The 13,659-nt window shown below is 54.9% G+C and overlaps 8 protein-coding genes across 8 annotated transcripts; 3 read left to right on the top strand and 5 right to left on the bottom strand.

The window, feature by feature from the left end:
- Positions 1–93: 93 nt before the first annotated feature.
- BU26DRAFT_451894 (glycoside hydrolase family 64 protein) lies at positions 94–2,717 on the top strand. The gene is made up of 2 exons (XM_033824779.1): positions 94–484; positions 548–2,717. The coding sequence occupies exons 1-2, from the start codon at positions 462–464 to the stop codon at positions 2,457–2,459; spliced, it is 1,935 nt and encodes a 644-aa protein (XP_033686903.1). The 5' UTR covers positions 94–461; the 3' UTR covers positions 2,460–2,717.
- Positions 2,718–2,772: 55 nt separating this feature from the next.
- BU26DRAFT_561689 (uncharacterized protein) lies at positions 2,773–3,744 on the bottom strand (the record flags this gene model as incomplete). The annotated part of the gene is made up of 1 exon (XM_033832944.1): positions 2,773–3,744. The coding sequence occupies one exon, from the start codon at positions 3,742–3,744 to the stop codon at positions 2,773–2,775; it is 972 nt and encodes a 323-aa protein (XP_033686902.1).
- Positions 3,745–3,886: 142 nt separating this feature from the next.
- Positions 3,887–5,192, bottom strand: BU26DRAFT_246635 (uncharacterized protein). Its single transcript, XM_033821087.1, has 2 exons — positions 4,648–5,192; positions 3,887–4,591 (listed from the first exon to the last, which is right to left on the bottom strand). The coding sequence occupies exons 1-2, from the start codon at positions 5,070–5,072 to the stop codon at positions 4,030–4,032; spliced, it is 987 nt and encodes a 328-aa protein (XP_033686901.1). The 5' UTR covers positions 5,073–5,192; the 3' UTR covers positions 3,887–4,029.
- BU26DRAFT_246634 (uncharacterized protein) lies at positions 5,193–6,719 on the bottom strand. Its single transcript, XM_033821086.1, has 2 exons — positions 5,893–6,719; positions 5,193–5,808 (listed from the first exon to the last, which is right to left on the bottom strand). Exons 1-2 carry the CDS (start codon positions 6,324–6,326, stop codon positions 5,313–5,315), a joined length of 930 nt encoding a protein of 309 aa, XP_033686900.1. The 5' UTR covers positions 6,327–6,719; the 3' UTR covers positions 5,193–5,312.
- Positions 6,409–7,756, bottom strand: BU26DRAFT_246628 (uncharacterized protein). Its single transcript, XM_033821084.1, has one exon. The coding sequence runs from the start codon at positions 7,476–7,478 to the stop codon at positions 6,492–6,494; it is 987 nt and encodes a 328-aa protein (XP_033686899.1). The 5' UTR covers positions 7,479–7,756; the 3' UTR covers positions 6,409–6,491.
- BU26DRAFT_246632 (uncharacterized protein) lies at positions 7,690–9,287 on the bottom strand. Its single transcript, XM_033821085.1, has one exon. It carries the CDS (start codon positions 9,014–9,016, stop codon positions 8,036–8,038), a length of 981 nt encoding a protein of 326 aa, XP_033686898.1. The 5' UTR covers positions 9,017–9,287; the 3' UTR covers positions 7,690–8,035.
- A 316-nt stretch (positions 9,288–9,603) lies between these two features.
- BU26DRAFT_502470 (uncharacterized protein) lies at positions 9,604–11,832 on the top strand (the record flags this gene model as incomplete). Its single annotated transcript, XM_033826638.1, has 2 exons — positions 9,604–11,161; positions 11,210–11,832. The coding sequence occupies 2 exons, from the start codon at positions 9,604–9,606 to the stop codon at positions 11,830–11,832; spliced, it is 2,181 nt and encodes a 726-aa protein (XP_033686897.1).
- Positions 11,833–12,177: 345 nt separating this feature from the next.
- Positions 12,178–13,512, top strand: BU26DRAFT_246609 (uncharacterized protein). Its single transcript, XM_033821083.1, has 2 exons — positions 12,178–12,702; positions 12,757–13,512. The coding sequence occupies exons 1-2, from the start codon at positions 12,523–12,525 to the stop codon at positions 13,354–13,356; spliced, it is 780 nt and encodes a 259-aa protein (XP_033686896.1). The 5' UTR covers positions 12,178–12,522; the 3' UTR covers positions 13,357–13,512.
- The last annotated feature ends 147 nt before the right edge of the window (positions 13,513–13,659 follow it).

Genomic DNA, 13,659 nt, shown 5'->3' with positions numbered 1-13,659 from the left:
TGAAGACGCTATTCCTCTTTCAAGCTAGTCTGGTCTTGGCACTTTCAGCTTCGTCGGAGCTGGTGTGAAACAACTCCTGCGCACCATTCCCATCTATCGTCGCCTACCTGGCTTTGTCGAAACGAACAGCTCATCCGTTGTGTATGAGAATGCATACCGACGGCATCGTCTCCGGAACACGGCGCCTACGAGCTCGATGACGTAGATCTCCCCTCTTTGGTCCCCTATTCCCAGACTATTCGACTGCCTCCAGCCCTCCATCCTATCCTTTCACTCTCTTCTTTCATGAGATGAGCAGTCGAGCGTGCGCGTGCTTAGAACATCCGCTATCACAAGATGCGAGGAGAGCAGATGCGTCTGGCGTGTGTTGTCTTCATATGGGCGATGAAAAGCAACGCTCCGCATCCGGTTCTGGGAAGCTAATATCGCTCACGGAGCCTGTGACTGTGGCACAGGAATGAATGCGGGGAACAGTGCGGAGAAGGTAAGCAGCGCGTGCAACGAGAGCTGAACACCTTCCTAACCCTGAGTTTATCCCCGGCCGCAGTGGTGTCTCGCGCGTACAACTAAGTATACCACACATACCCGAGGGTGCTTCGACATTCGCGGTGTTTCCTAGCCCTATTTACTTCTTTACTTGGCCTAATCTCCATCCGGTGTGTCGCTTTTGCCTTGTTTTCTCTCCCTTCCAGGTCTCCTTTACAGCCTTCGTTGTCCACAATTCTCGGCTTCCATCCAAGTATAGCAACATGGAAAACAAAGTACTCGTTTCCCAGGCAGGTTTCCAGCATACTAATGCCAAGCTCTCCAGCCCTGTTATGGGTGCCACGAGCCTTGAACGCGTGGCTCCACGATCCAGGATGGGCGGACGGGCCGGTTCCTGGAGGAGCGAGGCGACGCCGTCTGATTGGCTGGGTTCCTTGTATGACCGCAAGCCACCAGCACCCTTGGCGATCGCGCCAACCCCTTCCGAATGTGACATCAGTCGCAGCCCTACAATTCACCCTTACCATCGATGTCTATTTAATATCAATCTATTCATTCCCTTGGAGTTTGTCGCACACGTTTACTCATATTGTGAAACTTACCAGACTTTGGCACACCTCTCCCTTGTACACCTTTCGCTTTTCTGCTATTCTTATTCCCCTGCATACTTAGCGCCATATTGCATCATGGACAGCATCAAGAAATTTACGGCCAAGCTCAAGTCCGCCTCCTGCTTCGGAACCTCCGGAACCAATAAGAAAGAGACTCGTCCTTCCAACAATGTACTCAAGAAGACGCCGCAGCAGACTGAAGACGACATGGCAGGCCAACACCAACAACCCATCTCCAATGCGACAGCCACCACGTTGAATATCGCGTTGCAGAACAAGAGCAATTCCAGCAATGTCTTCGCATACATCACCGGCCTCGCGCTCAGCAACAATAACCGTCCCATTTTGATTCAATCGGATGGTCACACAGTCTACAACCCGACCTCGCCCTCGCAAACGCTACAGCCTCTCGAGGTCGACTGTGCTATTCCGCTGGGAGCACCTGGAAACACAGTCAACGTCGTCATTCCCAGGATAGCAGGCGGCAGGATCTGGTTCTCCATCGGCTCGCGCCTTACCTTCCTGAGAAACCCTGGTCCCGCAATAGTCGAGCCTTCCACCACAAACCCCAGCGATCTCAACTTTAACATCTCCTGGACCTTCTGCGAATTCACCTACAACGACGCACAGCTCTTCGCAAACATCAGCTATGTCGACTTCATCAACATTCCCATCAGCCTCTCGCTTACGAACACCGCGGGCAAAACGCAGACCGTGCCGGGCATGGCAGCGAACGGCTTCCAAACCGTGGTCAACGAGCTCAAGGCGCAGGCAAGCCGGGATGGACGCCCATGGGACCAGCTCATCTATTCGTACAACGGCCAGCCACTCCGCGCGATCTCCCCAAACCAGCTGCTTGTCGGCAATCCAAATGCATGGAACGGTTACTGGGACGCCTATGTCAACCAAGTATGGACCAAGTTCGGCAGCCAAGACATTACCATCAACACGCAAGCCGCCGCTGGTAACCTCAAGGGCCGCGTGAGTAACAATCAGCTCACTCTTGGCTCCGCCGGCTCCTTTTCCAAACCGTCCGCCCGCGACATATTCTCCTGCTCCACCGGTCCCTTCGCCACAGGAAGCAACGCTGCGCGCAACGCCGTGATTCCCCGCCTCGCAGCCGCGTTCAATCGCAGTACGCTGCTTGATACGGATCAGTTCCCCAACGGTAGCACCCCAGCGAACTACTACAAGAACGCGACTACGAATCACTACGCGCGCATTGTGCACCAGGTGCAGAGGGACGGAAGGGGTTATGCGTTCCCGTACGACGACGTGGTGCCAGATGGCGGGAGCGATGTCGCGGGGACGGTGTTCGATGGCAGTCCTCAGCTATTCACTGTTGCTGTGGGAGGCAACTAGGTATTTAACCGCCGACAGAGCCTGGGTGGAGGAAGGTGGCGTGGAGGTTCGTTTCGGTGCTGTCCTATAGATTTCCCGTCTATTTTTTGTTCCCTTACAGCTTCCTCTTTGTGCATATTTTACTGCTTTTGTGCATACTTCATAGATGAGGAGGGAAGTGAGGCATTTTGCTTCATGTTCGTTATTCTGCGATTTCTTTGCTTGCAGTTGTACATAGATATGTTTCTTCTCAATGTCTATATCCTTGAAGCTCCTCCTACACACCCCAGCTCCTCTTATTAGTTTTGCGCGTCTTCACTCCGACCGCCTTCCATCATCTCCCACCCTCCCGCAACCTCCACCTACTCCCCACAATCCCGTCACCCACCCTATCAACCCTCTCCCCCAACCCATCCAACCTCTCATTCTGCATCCCAACCTCCCTCCCAATCTCCCCCGCCAGTCCCTTCAACCCACCCACCGCACCCCACAACGCTTCCAAACCCCCTTCAATCTGCCCTTCCATTGCGTCGTCTTCCTCATCCGGCTCGAACTGATATTTCGCCCGCTCGACCCACTCCAACGGCCCGGACTCTAGTGAAGACAGATTGATAGGAATGCGAACCACGACCTGCCTGCGGAGCTGTGCATCCCACCTCGCGCGGCGTAGCTCGTCGCGCAGTTCCTTCTCCAGCCTGCATATAGCTAACAGTGCGTCGTCCTCGGGGTTAACCACGCATTTCGACGGTGTAAATGGGTTGGGGATGTGCAGCATCGCCTTGTTTCGCTGCACTTCGCGTATTCCTTCTCTTGCGAACCTGTATTCGGCTTGGTGGAGAGTCAGTTCGGCGTGGGAGATGCGCTCGCTTTGCTCGCGGAGGTGGGCGAGGGTCAGAGTGTCGGTTTCGGAGGCGTTGGGGGTGGGAAGGAGCGAGGTGCGTGGGGTCGTGGTGTCGAGGGTTCTGAGGTGGGGGATTTCGGAGATTGTTTCTTGCGAGGAAAAGATAGATGGGGGTGCTTCAGTGGCTATTCCATGGCGAGGTTCTGGTGGCTCTTCATCAATGGTCTCGGTCTGCTCGTCTACTTCTACTTCTACATCGTCCTCGGAACGCGCGCTAGTAGGCGAAGTCTTAGATTTCCTGAGGAGATCTTTCAGTCTGTAAGCCTTCGTGGTGTTATTTGGGTTTTTCTTTTCTGCTTTTTGTGGTCCTGCGTTCTCGTTTATGGGCTGCGCTTTCTGGTGGACGGGAAACGTTTTCGACGTCTTGAAGCCGAAGCGCGCGAATCGAAGGACGCTTGGAGCCATGATTGTGGTTGCGAAAGTAGATGTGGATGTCTTTGCGGAGGTAGAGACACTGGTATTTTAGCAGTCGGATGCTTCCAGGGAGAGCGAGGAGGAAAGTGAAATTCTTTTCTCTCAAGGACTGGTAACATTTGTGTGGTAGGACCAGAGTTTGGGGAGATGTCAGCATTCCCGAAGAGCAACTTTTGTCGCTGTCACTACTAGCTCTGTCAACATCCGCCAAATGCGATGAGCAGCATGTTTGTGTCTTATGGTTACCTTGATACCTAAGCTGGTTGGCTAACTTTGTCAACCAAAGAGAAGATCGCTGATCGGTGCTAAGCGTGGGCACTCCGTAGACGGCAGCGCACCTTCGTGTGTCCCTGATAGAAGCATGATCGCTTCAGAATGTGACCACCATCCCCAATCCGTCCTTCTTCTAGGCTCCTTCCTTATCTCCACTACAACCCACCACACACACATGAAACGCGCAAACATAAACATCCGGCAATTCTTTGGCATCGCTTCAATAGCAACCCCGAAATGCTTCTCACCTTCCGTCATGCGCGCAAGAACATCCTCATCACGGAAATTGTCGCGGTCGTAGCAGGACAAAAAACATGTAGACCTGAGATAGACTTCCCGCAGACTCGTCATTGAGCGAAGACCGGAGAGAATGGCCTCCGTCCACTCATCGGAGTCCTCGTTGGGAATAGGGACGCGCATATAGTTGCCGGGAAAGTCGAAGCTGATTCGACGGATATGGCGTAGGTGTGGCGTGGGTGTGATGGAGCAGAATGTGGCAGCGGCTCCGACCGTCTCGAAGACAAAGTGCGTCTGGGAATATAGGACACTGACAGCTTCGGTGTACCTAGAAGAACGCTGTCAGTCTTCTCTACTTCCGGGGTGGAAATGGACAGCGCTTACACAAGGCGACACGTTGTCAGTAAAGGGGTGATGTTGATAGCGGCTCGAGACCGCTTCATATCCGCCGGGCCACGGAAGTCGCGTCCGCAAGAGCCATGGTCCGGTGTGATATCATCAACCCTAAAGCATGCGGTGCACGCTAGACGGACGCACTCGTTTCGGCCACGTCGGCATTTCATCACTGACCTGATATGCAGGACGCCTGTATCGGTCATTGCGAAATCGAAGATGGACTCCCGGATCTCTATTGGCAATTTGGCGTATATTGGAGATTCCTTTTGGTCGGCAGTTATCCTGGATCGGTCCGGTTTGGTGCTGGAGAGACTGGTTCGACGAGCGATAGCGCGTGCTCGATCCTGGAACCTCAGACCACTAACCTCGTGAGGCCGTTTGCGTAGTAGCCATTTCCGTAGGCGATAGTGCATTGTGGACTTCGGCGAAGCACGGCGAGGGAACACCTTTGATCTACCACACCACTGAGCTGCCGTATGGTTAATGGCTGTATTGGTCTTGATCTTTTAAGCTGTAGGAAGAAAATGGTCCATGAAGCAAGGGTGAAGGGTGACGGAGGTCCGGGGACTTATAATGGCTGCCTAAACGAGCAGCGTGGCACAGCCGAGCATGCCCCACCGCTCACAGGGCTGGGATGAGCCGAGGAAAAGGCCTCATGTAATCTGCGTTCTGGATAGATGTTCCACCGCCTCCAGCAATGACCATCTGCCCAAGCACTTTCGTCTCAGCGGGTCTTTCCTTATATCCGAGACGTCGTATCCGTCCATATCATAAGCGAACAAAAGCAAGCGACACGCAGTATGCATTGCCTCGACCAGCCCGCTAATATCCACCCGCGAGCACTTCACAAAAGAAAGGCCCGGATGCTCATCCTCGACGACGCCCTCACCAGGCCATGTCAGGTACAGCTCCTGCAGACTGGGCATGAATCGAACGGCAGAAACAGTGGCTTTCATCTTTGCTACCCATTCGTTCGAACTTGATCTGGGGAATTCAATACCAATGTTGCCGCGGAAATAGTCGAGACTTATGCGGCGGATTTTGCTGAGATGTGCTCTTGGCGTCATGGCTGCGAATATGTTAAAGTAGTCCCCGCTATGAAAGCAGAAGTGGGTGCGGGAGTAGAGGATACGGATCGCCTCAGTGTAACTGCACGCTTCGGTTAGCTTGCTTGAATCCTTTGAAATATGAAAGATATGGTGATTGAGACGGGGTGTTCAGGTGTAAACTTACATAAAGCGACACGTCGTCAGCAGAGGAATTACATCCGGAGCCCGAGAAATGCTCATATCGGTGGGGTTGCGGCGTCCGGACTTGCAAGGGTAATGATCTGGGAGGACGCTCTCTGTCCGGAAGCATGGATTGCATTCGAGACGAAGAAGCGTGCACTGAGCATCCCATTCAACGCCGATATGTAAAATGCCTGTCTCGGTCATGACTAGGTCGAATATCATCTCCCGAATTTCAGGCGGCAATTTGGTGTAGATGTAACACTCTTTCTGATCGGCGGTTTTCCTCCACCAGCGCCTAGGCTCGCGGACGGAGAGGCTATTTCGGCGGTTGACGAGGAGCGACCGACGTTTGAACCTTCGATTGCTTTTCGCGCGCCAGTCATATATCCAGTATCGTATGGCAGAGATTACGGAGACGCCTCTTCTAATCGCCATGGCTTAGGGTAAAAGCCGTCGCGTAGCCATCGGTGGTTGTATCTGAAGCCGGAGAAGAGAAGACACTCTCAGAAGTGGGGGCTGGCGTCGTTAAATGTCGAAGTAGTTGCCTAGGATGCACTGTGCCGCAAGGTGTGGGCCGCCTGGCCAATCGCAAGGCTGGCATCAGCTGAGAACGACACCCTCCAATTCAACTCCTCCACCCTTCTCCACCGTTTCATAGCGCACTTCTCGGCCATCGTACAACATTAGATGCACAGTGCATCTCGCTGCAGTCTCCTTCCTTGCTGCGTTGAAAAACTTGAGCGCTTCCCCCATCATCGCAGACGGAAGTAGAAACCCACCACGGCTAGGCGTGCTGACATTGAACGCCAAGAACACCGTTTGCAAACCCTCCATAGCCTGAACAACATTCGCGAAAGAACCCACTGGATCAGGACGTAATGGCGTTAGGCCAGAGATTCTAAATATATGACAGTCAATGCAGATGGAGTGGATGAGTCGCAGATGCGTCTTCGGCGTTATGAGTGAGAAGGCGATCAAGTCGCCCAGGGTGTTGAATATGAATCGCGGCCTTCTGTAGAGAATGGGGAGCGCTTCGCTATAGAACAGGCGGCATGTGGAAAGTAAGGCAGTGGTGCCAGCGTCCAACGGGCGCAGATGGGGGCTGCAATCCGATAGGTCTGGAGGATGGCCTGGCTCTGAGTCGCTAGCTAGACCTCGAAGCCGGTCGAATTTCGCGGAGTATTTGCGGACGGTGTGAATATAAACTGCCCCAGTATCGATCATGGCTAGTTCGAAGATCATGGCGCGTAGCTCCGGCGGCAACCTCGTTAGTGGTGATTCCAATTGGCTGGACGTTTTCTTCCTGAGCAATCGCGTACACAGTCCAGTGGGCTTTCCGACGGAGAGGCTGTTTCGACGGTTGACTGTGCGACCTCGGTGTTCGAAGTTGATGGCGGACATCTTTTTGAGTTTTCGTTGTTGTGCGTCTCTCGCGGCGTTACCACACATGTAGAATGCTGGAGGATGTATGTAGCAATATGCGAATACGCAGCAGCATGTAAAGGGACAGGTGAGGATGAAGAAGTACTTGAAGAAGGTCGGATGTTTGAAATTGTAGTACTGCAGTTCGTCCCTCCATGGCGCCATGATGCTTCTCGAAGTGCTTCGCAGTAGTTACCGTGAGACTGAAAAAGCTCGACAGTGGATTGAGGCGGATGGTAGTGTTGAGTGGTGGATAACAAGAGAGTGATCTCTGCCTGGGTGGCTTAGAAAAGGGCCAAGCCAATTGCGAAGCTCGTATTCGTCTCGGGACTGCGCGTTGCAAGCCTCGTATCTCGTATCTTCATGCTGTTTACCGTCGATGCTATGGCTACATGATACTAAACGCGCCGTATGAGGTGAAGAGAAAATTGAGGGGCTGGAGTTGGGTTGAGGTCAGCAAGTCCGCACGAGCCAACGGTTTGGTGCCTTTTTTTTCCGCCCTCTCATTGGACGACACCGTCAATCGTCACCCCTAGGGATTTCCCATCACAAGTTACAATTGCCTAATGCTCGCCCATTTCATCAACTCGAGGTATTCATCAACATTTCAACGTTCGAGCGCCTGCTACGTTCTAATATTCACGGCTCGTCTTTGATCTGAACACACAGTGCGACCGCCCACAACACCAGGATGGAAAGGAGGTGTATATCCTACCACTCTTTCAGACGTTCTTGGTCCCTTTCTTTGTCAATTGACGAACCGGCTCGTTCTCTTTTAATACAGACAAATGTACCTTGCATCGCTCCGAGACTGCCTCCACCAGCTTCTCGGAGTACTCCTCCGCGAGTTGCATGCAACTGGACGACTCTTGAGGCCAGATCCAGGATCGATCCAAAACGAAAACCGGATATAACGACTGCAGGCTCTCCATAGACGAGATCGCTTTTAGAAACAGCTCGGTCCAAATAGTTCTCGGGAGCCCGTACAGCGCATATGCGTTGCCGCAATAAATATCTATTCGAAGAGAGCGAATGCGTTGCAGATGCGGCTTTGGCGTTATTTGGGAAAATGCAACGCAGTCTCCGGTCTCTCTGAAAGCGAATTGCGTTCGCGAGTACAGGATAGGGAGGGCTTCGGTATAGATCCGGCGGCAGGTACATAGCAGGGCGAGACTTGCATCGGGGCCGCGAGGAAGACCCCATGGTATCTGGTCTATATGATCCTCAGTTGCCCTATCGCAGACCAAGCCCACGATGCGACTGAATCTGTCAAAGTAGCTGTACCCGGGACCGGATGATGCTAGTAAAACCGCGCCTGTCTCGACGAGGACTGCTTCAAAGATTGCCTCTCGAATTTCGGTGGGTAACTTCGAGAAGAGCGGAGATGCTGCTTGATCCGAGGTCCTCTTCCTGAGCATTCGTGTGAAGCGCCCGGTGGGCTTGCCGATAGATAAGCTGTTCCGCCGGCGGTTGATGGCACGTCCTCGATGCTCGAAATGGACGGCTGACATTCGTTCATGCTTTCGCTCTCGGTTCTTTATGGCCATAGTACCACACCTCGAAGGAAGGGTCGGCTCTCGTATGTAACAGTACAATGGACACGTGAAACAACATGCGAATGGGCAGGTGCAGAGGCAGAGGAGTCGGAAGAAGATAGGATGTTTGTAGACGAAGTATTGAACCTCCTCCTTCTTGGACGTCATGATGGGTGATTGAAGACGGGATTTGATCTTGAATGGCGCGCGAGTTTCTTAAGACAATATGAGATGTTGACGGAGTTAAGGGGAGCTTGAAGGAGAGAATGTGGTTGCCTACCGGGCGGGGTAAGGCACAGCAGTCCGATGCCCCTCGCATGATAGCCTTTCAGTACGAATCAATCAGGAGCGGGATGCGCTTAATTGTACTACCGCAAGCGACGCCACCTTAAAGAAGATCTGTATGACGCACGAGGTTGAAGTTGAAGTCGAAAACCCCACTTGCGGCCTCGTCCGCGCTCCTATTGGTCAGGCGATACACAGCGCGAAACCCGTTGTTCAACACCTCGTACATTGCTTGGCTTCAGTTCTGCACACCTCAGGAAGTGTTCTTTGCGATGCTTGAGTCCACTCTCTACTGCCTAACGTCTCGATATCCGACCTTTGACCCTTTCTTCCAACCCTCGTCTAGACCGCAAGCCACAATGCCAAGGCTCGTGTTCCGTGCGGCTGATCCGAACATGTATCCCACCAGCTTTAAAGACGCGCTCTCCTGGAGTGCCTCGGCCTCAATCGTAATCCTTTAGCTATTCACCATGTCCCAGTTTCCGTCAGCGCCTCCTCCTGGGGCATACGCGCCGCCGAACCAGAACGCCCCTCCAGCTCAGGGCTTCAATCCGCAGCAACAGCAGTACTACCAGCCGCAAGGCTCTTCGCCGTACCAGTCCTCCGCGCCATCGTATGGCCCGCCTGCTCAATCACATCAGTCCCATAAACCTACCGCTGCGTTCGGACAGATGCTGAATCAAGCGGTCACGACCGGAAAGCCCATGTTGAACAAGCTAGGGAAGACTATAAGCTCGAAATTGGGAAGCAAGCAGTCTGCGCAGACCACCCCTCAGCATCTTGAGAGCTACCACAGTTATCAGCAGCACCAGCAGCAGAATCAGCCTCCGAACTATCAGCAGCAAGGCCAGCAGTTCAGCCCTCAACCCCAGCAGCAGCAGAGCGCATATCAGACCCCTCAGCAAAGTCCCTTTCCGCAGTCGAATTATGGAACACCGGCCTCTGGCAACTCAGCGCAGAGCAATTACTTCCCTCAGCAGACACCGCAGTCCCCGAATCCTCAAGCCGCGCCGCAGCAGCCCAATGCCGGCTACAACCCGAACATGTTCGCACAGGGCGGGAATGCAGGGGGTCAACCACAAGGACAACCTCCCCAGGGACAGTTCCAGCAGGGACAGTTCAGTCAGGGGTCAGCCGAAGGACAGAACCCGCAGGCCCAGGCTCAACCCGGACAATTCGCTGGGCAGCAGACAGGCGTCGTTGGGAGCTCACAGACGCAGCTCCAGAACACAACAGCGCACTCTCCACACCCTCCCAACGCTTCCCCTAACCCTAATGTTCAGCCCGTTGATCAGCAGCAGCAACAGTGGGCTCCGCCGACGCCAGCTGCAAACCAGACGTCTTCCCCTCCGCCGCAGACGCAACACTTCAACCCCAGTCCACTCCCTCATACTGCCGGCGCGGCACCTCCTGTCCCAATACATCCTAATCAACAGCAGCAGCAGCAATGGGCGCCCATGTCACCCATGACTCCGCACGCGCAAACGCAACATCAGATTCCGCCTTCTGTTAGTCCTCCACCAGCCCATCTAGCGTCGCAAAACCAACCGCATGCGCCGTCAAATGCTCCCCCGGGGCCGCAAGAGCAACAGCAATCCCAACCGCCCACGCCGGCTCCGCAGAATGCTGCCCCACAATCTGCGCCTACTGCGTTCATCGCTGAATTACCGGCAGACCTGGGCAGCCTGACCCTTGTGGAAAGCTCAAATCCGCAGCGACCGCCTTCGAACCCGCCTGGGCAAGGCTCACAATATCAAGCTTACCGGCCTTCTGGGTCACAGAGCCAATCACCCGGACCTGGATTCACGATCCCACGGCGCGCTGTGAGCATGAGCACGCTGCCTCTGGCCGATCCTTGGCGGTTCGCGGATCCGGCTACAGAGCTGCCGACGAGAGAGTTCTATATCATTGCCGATTTAGTATTTGATGCGCTGGACCGGAAGTTTGAGCCGCAAGCCACAGGAATGCTGGAGGCGAGCAAGATCCTGGAAAGCTGGAAGGCGCAGGGGCTGGCGGATGACGCAGCGCGTAAGTTTCTCGCAGGATTGCGTGTGAATAATACTCACCATCCCCTAGAACTCTTCGCATACGATTCTTACAGCGCGTTTGCGAAGCTCTGGAGCCTGGAGCAGATCCCCCACGTCATGGTTCCCTGCCAGGCATCGTTGATGCCCATCTGGAACTTCCAGCACCAGTCGCACTCTCAAGACATAAAGATACCCACAGAACCCGCGTCCGCGAATTCTACCTATCCAACATACATGCCCGCCCTCAATCGCGCTGGATGGTACAAGTACTTCTTCCTCGAAATGTGCCACCAGCCGGAGAGCCTGGACAAGGTGCTACAAACCTTCTGTGCCGACACGTACAAGCCCGGCGTCCTCAACCAGCCGGACATCCAGAAACGCGACCAGACTCCGTTGCCTGCACTCGCGTCCCGAGCCGCGGCCATTGGCACTGGGGCGGTGTCTCGAGTTTGTGAGGAGATTGCTGCAGCGATGCAGCGCGCGCAGCCGGGAGCCGCGCAAGGCCAGCCCGGCGGAGGCACGACGCAGCAGGAAGCGGCGCTGAAGCTTCACGGTCTCCAGATGCAGCAGCAGTTCAACAACATGGCTAACCAAACCATGCTGCAGGGTGGGATTAGTTTTTCGACGGCGGCGGGCAACACGTACAAGCCGAACTACGGTAGCTTCGTCTAATGGGCACACGGAGTGCTGTGCGCGTATGCGTCACATGAGATGGTGCCTGCGGTGCCGTCGTCGGAGTCGCCTGTGGATGTATCATCCCCAGCCACGGAGTCCGGTGTTAGCCACCCGAATTTAGGGCCTGCAGGACGGTGGCAGGGGACTGTGCAGGATAGTGACACGGCAAAAGGCTTCGACAGCTTTTCTTGCAAGCAGTTGAGGTTGGCGATGGGTCTTGTCGGATCTTGGAGGTCTTGGATCTTGGAAGCAGCGATCATGGTGTTTGTTTCGCGGCTTCCATCTTGGACACATCGCGATCGCTACGGCACGAGCCACCGGCCGCCCGGTGCGGACGCCATTGCCGTCACAATCAATCTGTTTTCAGGGGCACGGGCTAGTTTCTCTTCGCTTGGCAGCGCGCTTTCCCCGACACGCGCAGATTGGCAGGCACGCCCGGTTTAGCGCCACGCCGTTTCCTTGCTGGAGGTGGGTAGCACCAACAATTTAATCAGGACGCGTACTCCAGCCTCTTTGTCTCCCCCATCCCTCCGCTCCGATACAGCACACCCAGCACTGTCTTCCGCTGCTGCAGTATTCTGTATCGCCGCATCTTAATTCTTAATTCTTAATACGCGCGACCGTGACGGCGGCAGCGCTCTATCTCCCATATCGATTACCCAGCGGACAGACCAACGGCACCCCACGATGCGCGCCTCCAGCATTCTTGCCGCGCTCGCCTTCGCGGCCACCGCCTTCGCGGACGACGTGCCAGAGGGCATTGCGCCCGAAGAGCCTCCACCAGAGGGATGCGAAACCACGGCTGAAGGCAATTTCACAATCGGCTACGAACCTGCGCCGTCCAGGAAACGAGAAACAGCCGTGGAGGTATGCGTCTTCCCACGCTGAATTGGCAAGCATGCCAAGCTGACACCACCGTAGGCCGGAAGTAACGCGCTCGTCTGCACGCTCGAGGACGGCATCCTCAAAGACCCCTACAACCGCATCGGCTCCATCGTCGCAAACCGCCAGTTCCAGTTCGACGGTCCTCCGCAAGCGGGCGCTATATACACAGGCGGCTTTTCGGTCTGCGATAACAGTTCGCTGGCCATTGGCGGCTCTACGCGGTGGTGGAAGTGCGGCAGCGGTGGCTTCTTCAACCTGTACGACCAGTGGATTGGCGGCCAGTGCGACGAGATCCGCATCGTGGTCTCCTACGTTGAACAGCCCACGTCCTCGAGCTCGTCCTCCGTAGCGTCAAGCACAGCGGAGGCGAGCAGCATCGCCAGCTCAGTCTCAAGCTCCGCTTCCATCAGCGCCACACCAATCGCCTCTATCAACGGCACCGCGCCCAGCACCGGCCTCTCTTCCGGCGCGTCTTCGCGGTTTTCTTCTGCACCAGCAACGTCCGCTGTAGCCACCGACACGCAGGTTCCCGATGCGCCTCCAGAATCGACTGGTGGCGCCGTGCCCACCCGTGTCCCTCGACGAGAAACCTTCGGCGCTGTTGTCGGCATCCTCGGAGCGGCATTAATTCTCTAGATCGGCTTTACCCAGTCGTAGTATCATTTACTTATCTAGACGGTTCGCCTCGATTCAGCACAACCAGAGCTCTGCGCTGCTATTTCTATGTACGATATTCAGCATTGGCGGAGGAGCATAATGAGCATTAACAGGCACCTGCCTTATTCAACAGGGCGCACGCCCGGAGGGGACGAGACTGTATCACGCATTCGATTCGAGTACATATTTAGAGGAGGATGGTTTGGATACTGTGGACGAGACACCGTGGTGTTTCTAGGCTAGGGGTGGTTGTAGAGGTAACGACGTAGAATAGACGAGAAG

Source organism: Trematosphaeria pertusa (genome assembly GCF_010094035.1).
Source record: "Trematosphaeria pertusa strain CBS 122368 unplaced genomic scaffold BU26scaffold_4, whole genome shotgun sequence".
Classification (NCBI taxonomy): Eukaryota; Fungi; Ascomycota; class Dothideomycetes; order Pleosporales; family Trematosphaeriaceae; genus Trematosphaeria; species Trematosphaeria pertusa.
The sequence above is the reverse complement of the archived record's forward strand: the minus strand, read 5'-3'. Positions and strand labels throughout refer to the sequence as shown.